This window comes from Galeopterus variegatus, unplaced genomic scaffold (genome assembly GCF_000696425.1).
Source record: "Galeopterus variegatus unplaced genomic scaffold, G_variegatus-3.0.2 Scaffold1585, whole genome shotgun sequence".
NCBI lineage: Eukaryota > Metazoa > Chordata > Mammalia > Dermoptera > Cynocephalidae > Galeopterus > Galeopterus variegatus.
Genome location: NW_007727696.1, coordinates 261,191 through 275,034, shown reverse-complemented (window position 1 = coordinate 275,034; position 13,844 = coordinate 261,191). Strand labels below are relative to the sequence as shown.

The window sequence follows — 13,844 nt, the reverse complement described above, 5'->3', positions numbered from 1 at the left end:
GCGCCGCCGCACTTCCCAAGCGGCGCACTATCCAGTGCGCCACCGGGCCGGCCCTAAACTAAGTATATCTTTATGACAATTTTTATATTCTAAAATGGCAGCCTGATGTAATACTGTAATTTGTTACTCATACAGGGCTTTATTTTACATTAACACACACTAAACTAGGCCAGACTTTAGGGATGGTTAAGTAGCTGCACATATTTATAGAGATTAGCACTATTAGTTTTATAAGCTAATATAATTAAAAGGGGTAAGAAACATGGTCAGAAAAAAAAAATCACATAAAACCAATGGATACAGATATAATTCATAAAGAAATATTTTATATTACTAGATGAAAACATAATCATTTGCACATAAGCATAATTATTTCCTTGCTGATTACTTTATAGTGCACAGGAACTAATATTTCACAAAATGGCATTTGCTGCCTAAGAAATAAGCCATTTCCTAGCACCTTCATAATGGGATCTCTTGAACTGATTTCACAGTGACCTGATGACTCCACTGCTATTCAGAAATGACCAATCATGGTTTACAGGCCTTAAGTCATAAAAAAATAAAATAAAAAAATGATGGTACAGCTTTACATAGAAGGGGATTGTTATCATGTCAGATTTGGTGTCAAAATATCAATCCAGACAGAGAAATCACATAATCACTCTTGAAAGCTCTCCAGAAACAGTACCTGTGAGAACATTAGACAGATTGGCTATAAAGAAAGCACACATTATATGCTTAGCCATTTGTTCATTACATAAATGTAGAAATTACTGTTGTGGGGAACCAGAACTACTAATTTACCATCTCCCAACTAAAGCCCCAATTGCGTCTTCTCTCACCCTGACTATCCCTTTCTGCTTTCCAAACATCTGGAGGGTTGTGTATAGAAAGGCAAAAAGACCCTCCATATGCCACTCCTGTTTGCCAGTAACTTACCTAGAAATCTAATGTCTGCATATCAGGCTCTCTCTGCCTGTGGCTTAAAAAACAACAAACACACACACACCACCATCACTACTACTCGAGCACTGGGTAACTGGTTGCTGTGCGGAGTTCTGCATCCTCAGCTCCATTTTCTGGTTTTCCATCTGGACTTCATCCCTCACATCCTGCCCACCAACTCACCCATATCAGGAAAGTTTGCCAGCAACCAGTTACGAGGTAAACGAAGTCCTGCTGGTGGGTGGTACAGACACAGGAGATGGAAAAGGAAGAGAGGGCTGACGGTCGTGCTAAGTTACACTCTCTAAAACTCAAGTAAGAATTAAAGGCGCCCAGTAGCAGTGTACTAACCCTCCAATACTATCACCTTCACCACTGCTCATGTACCAAGACTTACCTTGCTCATCTTCCTTCTCATTTTTCATGGTAGACACTTGTTCTTTAGAAGGCAACATCTCCTAAATGCTTCACTTCCAAATAGTTTTATGCAAAGAAGGAAAGAACACAGGCAAATAGAACACATACGTGCTCAAACTCACACTTTCACTATTTGATCTTTGACACAAAATCATCAATGCTAAATTTAACCACTGGCCCTTTCAAGGAAAAAAATGTACCAAATCACTCCTCAAGGAACATCTGTCAAGTCACAGAGAGCATGCCATGTGACATTTAGGAAATACAGAATATCATGGAGACTGGAAGAATCCAAATGAACTTTTGATTTGAGACTCTCTGAAATAAAAGATACAGTGAAAGAAAAGAAACCAATTTTTTTTTTTTTTGTCCTTTTTGAGACTGGCCGCACCGTGCTCAGCCAGTGAGCGCACCGGCCATCCCTATATAGGATCCGAACCCGCGGCGGGAATGCTGCTGCGCTCCCAGCGCCGCACTCTCCTGAGTGCGCCATGGGATTGGCCCAAGAAACCTATTTTTAAAAATATCTGTGGCAGGCAAACTGCATAGAAAATCTCTCATGTTAAAAAAGATTTCAAGCTAAAACTTCATTTTGGGTTTGTTACCACAATTGGAGGTTTTGTATTAATTTAGATTCCCCCTCCAAAAAAAATTAACCTTCTTAAAGAATACAGTGATGACGAGAGAAAGAGAGAGAGCATGGCTGTTGAAGAGCATATAAACACCAACCAAATGTTTTCATAAAGGAAACAATATAAAGAAAGAGAAGAGAATTTTTACCCCTATCAAGATTCGTTGAGAAGTAACAACACAAGTCCTCAAGCATCCAATCCCAAAAGAAGTGAACAGATCCTTCAGTCTTACCCATAGGTCTGTTCCTGTCCCTGAGGTCCCTGTGGCTGGGGTGTCGGTAGGAGTCCCTGTAGTGGTGGGCAATGGCCATATCATCCAAACGGTAATGCTGAGGTGGAGGTGGGGTAGGGTGAGGCAGGCCGTTGGGCTGGTAGGACAAGCCGTTATTTGGACTGTACCGCTGGCCTGGGCTAATAGTGCATGGTCGCTTGCTTGGATGTTCTGAGTGCAAAGGCTCTCTGTCAAAGCCATTTTCTTTGGTTCTGGGGGGAGGCAGGGGAGAAAAAAGAGTAGGTTTCATAAAGTACTCAGAAACCAGCACAGTTCAGACATTTATATTCCAGCTTGCAATATAAACAAAATATTCCTTTATCAGACAGAAACTTTCTAAACTCAGCTTCCCAGAAAACCCGTGGGAATTCACTGAAATCCAGGCTGAGACCTAAATGATCACAAGACTTGCACGCAGGAGAAAATGCTTCACTTCTCAACAAATCAGCAAATACCTTTTCAGTTGAAATTTGTGCAGTTAAATTGCAAATAAAAGGAAACTCAATCTTCTTCCGTAGATTGTTTTCATTCAAAGGAGAATACTTGGTTTTGAACAAATTACCCTAAGACCCGTTTTATTTGGTGAAAATTCATTAAGGTAAAAGATCATCATTCTCTTGATGAATCCTTAAGGTACAGCTATTCCACCTGGCATCTGTCATGTCAGAGAACATCTAAGAGCTATGATGTCCAATACAATAGCCACATGTGGATGTTTAAATTAAAACATAAGCTAATTAAAATTAAATAAAGCTTAAAATTCAGTTCTTCAGTAGCAGTAGCCACATTTTAGTTACTCAAATGCCACCTGTGGCTAGTGGCTACAGAAATGGACGACACAAATACAGAACATTTCCATCATCACAGGAAGTTGTATTGGAAAGTTATGATCAAAACAAGCTAACACAGTAAGCAATGCAATGTGGAGGACCTCAATATTATCTTGGGCCACCAAGATAATCAATCAGCAGTCATTCAGAGCTAGCCAGGAATTGAAGGAAGATCTAGGTCAACCCCCTTATTTTAAAGTTGAAGAAACACATGCCCAGAGAGCTTGTGCACCTGTCTGTGGTCGTTAGGGCCTATGGAAGGAAAGGCACACTCTGACTGTACTTCCTCCTAAGATGCACAGAACTTTGAACTTGGCTTTCAGAAGGAATGCATTCTATCATTGAGACCCGATAACTAATCACTGCTCCCCAATTCTCAAAAAGAAGTAAGGTTAAAGAAATGTTTTCTGGCTGAATATATCTCTATTACATAGAGACTAATTCAATATACTCACTATGACAGACAGAAAGCACATCCAAACTCTAACTGGAATCACAGCTCCCAAACTAATTTTTTACTTGGCAGCAGGCTTTCCTCACTCTATCCAGAGACCAGCACTCTATCCTTAGATCCCTGGTAACATCTATTTCCCAGGAAAATTTCCTCATAAGAATTCTACCAATTCACAGTGGTTGCAGATTTCCACATGCTTTTTTGATTTTAGGTGGGTAAAACAATAGCATAGAGGCCTTAAGACACTTTTCCTACTTTCCGGGCAGCTAGGGTCTGACAATACCAGAGGGATTTGAGTGGAAACAATCAACAATGGAGATTATGAGGGGCAACAGGATTCTGCAACGAACCATCCTTTATGTCCCTTTGTGGTGGAGCTCTAGTGACAATTTACACACACCGGATTCACAAGGATGAAGGAGTTACAGACAGAAAGCATAGGTACATAGATAACTAAAGGAAAGTCTGCAGAGTTCAATGTGAAATGAGCATGTGCCCACTACATGCTGAAGAAAGATACACTGTTCTGAAGACAGGAGACTGGCCAATATTGGAAATGACAGCAGAGCATGACCCCTGCAGGAGTGGCGGCCAGAAGTCTCAATGCTGCTCCCATCAAAGCATGCGTCTGCACTAAAACATACTGACTCCATATACATTGATCACTGATATCAGACTAAAGTATCTACTATAGCTCAGACATTACCTAAATGCATTACTTTAAAACAATTTTTAAAAGAGAAAGAAAACACTCTAGATATGGATTTATCTTCTAAGAGTATATCTATGTGATTCTAATATTTTCATACCCTATACATTTCTGAACAATACACTTCAAAATTCAATGAAATTACCAGCATAAATCAGTTGGAAACTACCAAAGACTATTAATAGCTATGAACGTAATGCTAACACAGCACCTACCTTACTGGCAGTGTGGTGTAGTGGAAAGAGCACTGGACTGGGAATCAAGAGACCTGAGATCTAGTCCTGGCTCTTCCACGACTAGCTGTGTGACCTTGAGCAGGTCACTTAACCTCTCTGGACCTCAGTTTGCTCATCTGTAAAATGAAAGGGTTGGACTAGATCAATGGTTTTCAAACTGTGCCACCTGAGGTGCTTAAGGGATTATGCAGGTAATGAAGAACTTCTCCCCAAAGAATTAAGATTTAAAGGGCCAGAAGAACCCACCTGTTGTTCTTATCTGTTTTTAAAAACTGGGGTTCCACTTAAGATTTCATTTTTAAAGGAAAAAGTCTTCTACTAAAATCAAGTTTGAAAACCACTGGACTAGATTTCTGAGGTCCCTTCTAATTTGAAAACTCTGCCATTCAATTATTCTATATTTACAGCTAAATGTTACGCAGATCGGAACACACAGGGCTGAGGGTCCTCTGGCCAAACAGTTAAGTGTCTAAGTCAACCACTTTAGCCAAGTTCTCTGTACTGTTCTTTGCTTTGAACAATTTACTATTTATAGCTTTATTTTTGTGCGGAAATAGAAAATATCCTCTAAATATCTTAGAGCAGCACTTGTAACATTTCTAAATCTTAAACATCTTTGACCCATTTGTCGAACCACCCAACTTACGGATTTTTGTCTCTCTGGGTTCAATGATAACAACAACAAAAACATACAATACTGGAAGAATTCTTAAAATTTCCAGATACTTAGATACGTTATTTATATTTATCCTCCGATGAGCCCTCTGATTAGTGCTATTACTTCAATGACTCAATTATTTGGGAGGAGGGGAGGGACGTTTTTTCCTAAAACAAGGGCAGCAATATCCTAAGAGGCAGGGCTAGGTTCTGAGTCTGTCCTCACATCTCTATCAGGTCCTCCCTGTCCTAACCTGGGTCCCATCTCTCTGCTAGCTATTGAAATAATAAAGCTCATCACCTCACAGAGTTGTATTTTAACACTGAGGAATTAAAACTTTCACAGTGCACAGAAGTAAAGCTACCAAGAGGCCTCCCTGGTGCTTCCTAGGATCACTCATGTCTCCTCATAAGGCCAACCCCATTCAAAGGCGACATGTCCAGAAGGGTAACTAAAACAACTTAATTGCTATTTGTCTGCTTCTTAGAAATGCCCATAACTATCTCCACCTCATTTGCTTGGGGCAAATTCCACATTTGCATTTTTATTTGGTGCCCTTTTCAAATTGTATTAGGTAAAACGAACAAATACTTTTCACTGTCCCATACCCACATACCTTTGAAATAACTTAAGTTCTAGTGGGAAGTCCATCATGTCTTATGGATTTCTGGAAGGCATTTTTTTGTTGGTTAGTTTTTAAAAATCTACCTGAAGATAGTCTATCCCCCTACCAGGAGACATTTTCCTGAACATAATCCAATCACTTCGACATTTAGATCCCAATCACTTCTCTCTCAAGATCTGATATCTAACCACTCAGGAGTTGCTGTGTGACCTCGAATTACTTAACTTTCTAGCTTCAGTTTCCTGCCAATAAAATGGGACTAATAGAAAACAAAACTTGCCTCAAACCACTTAAGAGGCAACCTAATTTACACTTTACCCTACCTTAGGCTTTTCTTTTTTTCCCCAGTTCCTCAATAGTAAAGGCTGCAAACTATTTTAGAAAGAAAACAAACTTTTTAAAAACTCTATATGAAATATTTAAAAAGTCATGATTGGCTAGTATGCATTAATAATCCCTTGGTAACATTTACGTAAAATAGTATAACATTCAAGAAAATGGGGAAATTAAAAAAAAAAATCTATTATAAAAACATGACACTGCAGAATAGGACAACAAATTTCCTAAACGATAGGAGTAGGCATAAATTCTCTTCCCAGATTAAGATTAAAAAAAAAAAAACAAAAAAAGTGGGGGAAATACTACCACTATGATGATTGCTCTGGGGGAGGCAAATTGGTATAGCATAATAAATCTTAGAATGGAAAGGAAGAAACAAATTCTAATCTTAGTCCCTGTTACAAATAAGTTACGTGCCTTAGGTGCTCACTTATCTGAGTTACAGCAAGCATTTCAAAATGAACATGTCCAAACTGGCCTCATCTTTGTCCTGGGCTTCCTGTACCACCTTCTACCTACTCACCACCTAAGCAGAAATTTGGAAGTCACTCTACAGACTTCTTCCCCAAATCGAAGCCTGTTGCTTAACCATCTCTGCACAGGTCCCTCCTTCCTATCCCAGGACACCTTCATCTTGGCCCCAGCACACCACTGTCCCCCTCTGCCAGAATCTCAGCCAGAGCCAGAACTCCCCAGACCTGTTTGCTCTTCTTCTCAACAACCAAGCCCCATCCCTGGACTGTAGCTCCTTGGAAAATGAGTGAGAGAGGAACACACTGAATCTAAAATTCCTTTGAGGTCTAATATTCCATCAAGCACTGCGGACTTACTGTATGCTTTATTTTGTTCTTGCATTTTAGAAGTCTATATCTAAGTCTTAGGAGATAACAGTTCTATTAAAGAAAAGACCAAAGACATTACTAACTTAATATAAAACACATCGTTCTTTTCTAAGACATGCAGTTTGTTAAGGTTTCTATACAAGGACTAGACATTGATTCGAGGGTGGCGGGGGAATCATTCTTGTCATTATATTTTCAAAACATAATTCAGTAAAAGTTCTCTTCAGAAATTGTTAGGAAATAGGTGAGTTTAGAAAGGATTTCGTGTAATACACATTTTTACTGGTGTTGAATAATGTATCTGAAACAAAATATATTACAAACTCCCCTGCCTCCTTAAAAAGAAAATCAGACCTAATTCCTCACAACTGCAGTGGCTTCTGTGTTTTGCTGTCACTCTGGAGGAGATGGGACTAAAGACGGTGAAACACTAAAGACGGTGAAACAGAGAAGAATGCTGCAGGACCATCACTTCTGGGCCAGATGAAGAGAAACACCTTTAATCTCTCCATCACTAAACAACCACCTAGGAGAGCGAGCTTCCTGAGCAGCATGGTAATACCTTTAGAAGTAAATAAGAGGCAGGTGGATGTTTGACACTCCAGACAGAAAACACGTTGCCTGCACCTTCAAGGAGTACAATATGCAGGTTCAGAGCCATCTGAACACCTTCCCTCCCCCAGCGAGGAGGTGAATCCTCCCATCACGTGTCTCCTGAGCTGGCCATCTGCTCAACAGTTAGGCTGCCTGTGACTGGCTGTCCCCTCTGCCTTTCCTAATCTCTGCCACTACTGAAGTATTCAATTTCTACTGCTCCTGCTGTCGGGAACTATGCTTTCTTATTCTGCTCTGTCATCTGTAAATTCAGATTGGTGCCCCCCAGTTTTTTGTCAGTGAACCAATCATGGCATTTGGTTCCTGGGCTGTTCATGAGCTATTTTCATTGTTGTAAATCAGAGATGCATTTTTTTAAAAAAACGAATAAATAAAGACTCTTGGAGAGGCCATTTAATATGCTACTGAAAATGACTGCACTCAGTCTAATTTGAATTACTTTTTGTTCAGGTAGCATTGCTTTATTTGTAGTATTTTGCCTTGTTTTAGGTACCTAATGTTTGTAACACACTATCCTGAGCTTTAATGGGAATACAAAGATGAGTGAGACATTATCCCTGTAACCTCTCATAAGATTGTGACAGTGCTAGATTTCAATTCTGTACCACAAAAATGATTTAATTGAAGCTGTAAGACTTCTATACTTTCACACAGGTACACAGAAAGCACCATAAAGACAGTATGAAAGTGGTATGGGAGATCAGAAGGAGAAAAGATTACTCCAGAACATGAACCCAAAAGAGCAGGGGCTTTGGAATCACAAGGAATTGGCTTCGGATTTTGGCTGCGCTATTTAATGGCCATATGAATTCAGAGGGCTTACCCTCTAAGAGCCTCTGTGTTTTCACCTGCAAAATGGGCTATCTCAGAGCTACTCCAAGAACTAGAAGAGTATATAGATTCTTTCCTATAGTCCTCTCAGTAAGCTAATCAAAGCACTTTTTCAGGTTGGGGCATTAGAAATTAGTTGTATAGAATGATGGTCATAAAAGCATGGGCCTGTGAGTCTAAGAACCTAGGGTGAGAATCCCCTCAGTGTCTCTTACAAGCCATGTGACCTCAGACACGTTCTCCAGCCTTCCTGGATCTATACAACAGGACTGTTAGAAAATAAATGCTGGCACATCTTAAGAGCTCAGTAAATAGTAACCACTATTATAGTATTTATGGCTGGGAAGCCTTCATTCGAATAGCATATATTGAGTCAGGCTGTGAAGTATAAATAAAGTTATGACATCCAAGAACTAGGGAAGAGGCCAGAAACCATCAGGCAGAACACAGACTAAGCTATAAAAGGTATTGGTAGGGTTAGACCCTAGCAGAACAGTAAGGAATGAGGCTGGCAAGGTAAGATGGAGGCTGGAATGTGAAGAGACCAAAATGTCCTATATGACCATGCTATCTTTCTCACCATAAAAATGTACTTTAACGTTACTTCACTAGAAATCTTCACAATTGATATGACAAATATAAAAATTTTTTCTACAGGGTTCTTACTTCTGGAAACGGAAAAACGCATAAAAGCTAACAGCCTCCCAGCTAACAAATTACATACTTCTAAAATTCAAGCAAGTCCTTTTAAAAAATAATGTTTAATTATCGGGGGAAAAGGAAATAACGTTTTGATCAATTACGAGGCCTTCATCATAAAAGTCAAGAAGTGTTGGACAGTACTATAAAGCCCAATTACATTAAAACAATGGTGTATAAGAGGATTAACACTTAACATCAATCATTTGAGATGGGGGTGGGGAGGTAGAGAAAAACAAACAAAAAACAATGTTACCAAAACAAAACCAAAAATCATTTGGTTTGGTTTCGTAAGCAAAAAAAAAAAAATCCTCTGAGTCAGAAAAACAACATAGCAAGTGAGAGCACAATGTGGAAGGCAAACCCGAGCAAAAAGCAGTGACATCATAGTTATGAGAAAAGACAGACGGCAATGATAATGAACACAACACACATATTTTTTTTCATAATTTTTATCCATTTTGCAGTCTCAAAGAAATGAAGCATTGTCTAACTCACTCTTCATGAAAGTATCCATGTCTTCACAAGTCATCATCGTGAGCATTTGTAAAAAGTGCTCTTAACTCCTAGTCTCTAAACTGCAAAAGTGTTCACCTGAGTAGGCCCACTCCAAAAAAGGCTCCCTTTCTTCAGATTCTCCCTTTGCAGAAGAGTAGAATAAAGGTCTACTGTAAATGATAAGCTTTTACATATTAACGAAGAGTAGAAATCAAAACTTCATTTTCCCTAATATTTTGGGGGAAAAAATAGCATAATTGTCTTTTCCTAATTTGGGTTCTGTAATTCTACCACAGACGTATAAATTCAGTGCAATTACTCCCCAGAGTTATTTTTAAATGAAAGTAGAAAACATTTCACTGTTTCATACAGAACAACAACAAAAATGATTTCATAGATTTCCCTAATCATTTCTCTGTAAATAACAATAATGTTTTAAAAAGGAAAACTCATAACCGGTGACAATCCTATTTAAAGATGAGAAGAAAGTTAAATTTGCCAAAACTCATCCTGAAACATGTGATGACTGTTTAGTACATTAACTCAGCAATCGTCACAGAATTTAAGCCCCCAAAGTTGTAAACAAAATATAGAAGGCTCTTTTGTCCATGACATGTCTTGAACAAATTACCAAAATGTGTTTTCTCCTCAGGTGTCAGTTTTTCCCTCTTTTAGTGACTGATGGCTCCCAGTGTTATTACAGAAACAGATTGATCTTTTTAATGAGCCAGTTTAATAGACTCCAAAATCTCACCGTGGCTGCTCATCCATGTCAGACCATATGCACCAACAAAACATTCAGTAAAACAAAAAAAGCTCTGCTGTCAGACAGCTCCATACTCTATAAAATTTCATATAGTAGATCTGGATATACAGATAAATAACTAGAGAAGAGAGAAATGCATATGCAAACAAGATGCAGAAAATATATGCAAAAAAAAAAAATACTGTAGAGGCCCATATTTTCTTGGCTCTGATCAAATTCCCACAAGATACAAATGTATTTACACAACATATTCTCATTACCATTCCTTATAACTCTAAGGAAACCCATTTGCCATCCTTCCATTATAACATATACTTCATGGTGCCGCTTGAAAAGAATGTTCTATCCAAAGATCAACCATGTAAATTCTGACTCCAGCAATTGTCCATAAAAAACTAAAGGGAGAATAAGACTGAAGACTCTAAAAGAGAGTTTACCTGACTGCATATTCATATGTGCATGCACACACAGCCACAGAATGTCAAAACAAGAATGCTGAACATCTGTGGAATTTAATATGATGTATTCATATCAGTGTTAACATATTACTCAGACCTTACCTCAGGATTATCCTAGGAAAGCCTAAAGTCATGGTACATTCAAATATAAATACCAGGGAAGAGCCAGTGGGAAAATAGCTGGGAATATAGAAAAAGGAATGAAACAAGTTTTCATACTCCCTGTTATAGTAATTGAACAGTCAGGAATTCTACAGTAAGTGGTGTCCATTTTCAATTTTGCCTACAGAAGTATCTTTATATTTATCATAACTATCAAAATCTTTACCTACTTCATTCCCCCCCACCAATAAATTTTCTTCTTCCCCAAATTTTCCATCCAGTCTCTTCCCTAATTTTATCATATTATACTAAAAACATGGAGCTGAAATATCTCAATACCTGTATATAGCACTTATTTTCTGCAGTGTAAATGGATTTGGATCAGACAGGAATGCACATGTAAATCATTTATCCTTGAGCTGTCTCTTGGTTTTCTGCATCATGTGGACACACCACTCAGGCACCTGAATTAAGCAATTCCCTTTAAAAGCTAAAGTACTAAACACTCTATTCATTCTAAATATGACCAAGAAAATATGATTTGCAATAATAAGAAAGTAATGCTGTTGGTAGGTCATACATGGAGGTAGGTTTACAATATGTCAGAAGTAGACTAATATTTAACCTCTTGCTTTAGAAATTTTAAACTATTAAGAGGTCCTATGACAGGAGAAGAAAAATTCCAGAGATTGTAGCATTAAAAACTGCTTAACAGAGAATTATTTAATAACCGTATGTAAACTGGCTGGCTTTAATAACATTCTGATTTGTAAAGCGGCTAATACAGTTAAGGGTAGCTAAGTCGGTCACAGATAGATGTCCCTGAGCAGCTCCAAGAATCTTAAGCTCCTATGAATCTGGAGCATAACTGTGCCAGAGCACTAACCTCTCAAAGGCTGTTACACCCACGTCTGATGAAATGCAGAAAAAGAGAATTAATAAGTAGAGAAAGGAAACAAAGCATATGACAAATAAGTTTTTTAATATAGTTCCATTTTAAGATTCTCCTTATTTCACAGATACTGCATAAGATGCTGCTGATAAGATTTTATATTTCTAGATCAGAAATTATATATCAGGATATGGCATTTATTAAAATTATTTTAATAAGGTACATGAGAAGTTTCATGTGTATGCCTTATTTGACAACTACTTTGTAGGGTTGAATGGAGAAGGGGCTTTTTTTTTTTTTAACGTTTCTTAGAATTCCCAGGTAAGACAGCAGAGTGTCAGATAAAATAAACATTAGCTGATAAACTTTTTCAGCAAAATTACCATCTATTACCTTTATTACACAACTCTTATCTTTACTCAGTTCATCTAGCTTCTTAGAAGTTTTCTTAGTTCATAAGGAACCCAAATCAAATAGATACTGTACTGTGATTATCGAGAAACACACTCTGGCCAGCCTTCAAAATGATCACATTTTAGGAAAACTTGGAACAGCAAATTTCATAACACTGAAGGATAAACCATGTGACTGGGTTGAACTACATAATAAATGAGAATTTTAATACCGATGTGTATCTAAGACCCATCAGTGGTACCCGGCACATGTGAAAGTTATTTATCTCTTTTTAGCTTTAATATTACAAACAGCAAAGATTAACCTGCACAAAAGCCAAAATGACTCAGGTCAGAGATTATCACTGTAAAATCCCAGGAAAGAGCAAGATTCCCAGGATGACCACACTGGCTTATTGCTATTGTGCAAGAGATGTAGGCTAGCAGTTTCAATGTGACATGAAAAATGTCCTCGTACCACAGGTATGAGGAAGAGGCCTAGGTTAGTCCAGGGCCCCGTCCCTCTCACCTGTCTGGAGTTCGCCTCTTCCCGTTTTCGTTCACATCGAGAAGCAGCTCTGAGGAGTCAACGGGTGAGGTGGTGCTGGCATCCAGAAGCAGCTGTTCATGCTGGGCGAGGTACTGGGCAGGGTTCTGTTTGGCCAGTCTTGCGCAGTGGAGGAGCTCACGCTGCAGCAGGGGCAGGTTGGCCTGCAAGAGCATGACAGGAAATGAGCAGATGAACCGCCACATCAAAATGACGTCCAATGCAGGCCATGGGTTCCACTCCCAGGCACGACTCTCGGGCCTGGGCTACCATGTGTTCCACGGCCCAGAGCGCAAAGCGTCTGACCTTTTGGGTTACTTCACCTCTCCTCCATTTCCTTGTCAGTAACACCAGGAGTGGCCCTTATTATTTTTAAGTTGCCTTCATACTCAAATATAAGTTCCACAGGATGTGAGATTCCAGATCCATCTATTAACAACTTCTGTTCTCCCCCAGGAAGACCAAATAAACGTAAAATACATACATAGTCCAATTAATCTCAAAATAGACTCCCTGACACAGTCAGTTTTGTACCTAGAAACTCACACAGGTCAAACAGGTGAATCCTGTGAATTATCTTTGGCCAACTAACTTCGAATGAAAATATATTAAAAATACAGAAATAAAAATAGAGGGTTTTTTTTTTGTTTTTTTAACAATCATCAGATTCATACAACATTTAAGTAACGGCCTGGGTATGGTCAGATATCCCAGTTGAAATTAATGCCCAAAGCAGCACATAACAGTAGTTTGCAAAAATAACAGCTTTGTGTTCAACTTTCTTCTGAGGAATATAGATATACGTGTACATATTTTTAACATTAGAAGAAATCCTGTGTGCCGGTCACTTCCTTGCCTAGCCAAGAACCTTGAATAAAGACTCTTAGAACAGGCTTGTTGATAGTCTGAAAGGTAATTTTGGCAATCTCAAATGCATTAAAAGGGAAGGAGGCAATTTTGCACATAGTAAGGCATTAAAATGAAAATCTAAGACAGCATTTTACTCTGAACTTACTCTGACATTATAAATCCAGTGGTTGCTGCTTCTTCTCTTCTCTTATTATTATTATTATTATTATTATT

General features: G+C 38.6%; 1 protein-coding gene across 1 annotated transcript in view; it reads right to left on the bottom strand.

The window, feature by feature from the left end:
• The window catches only part of RUNX1T1 (runt-related transcription factor 1; translocated to, 1 (cyclin D-related)), a 141,247-nt gene that overhangs the window by 36,640 nt on the left and 90,763 nt on the right, over nt 1-13,844 (bottom strand). Inside the window, exons 6-7 of the mRNA XM_008577831.1 lie at nt 12,744-12,925; nt 2,230-2,480 (exon numbers count right to left, since the gene is read on the bottom strand). Of these exons, the coding sequence (XP_008576053.1) occupies nt 2,230-2,480; nt 12,744-12,925 (433 nt within the window). The remainder of the gene's footprint in view (nt 1-2,229; nt 2,481-12,743; nt 12,926-13,844) is intronic.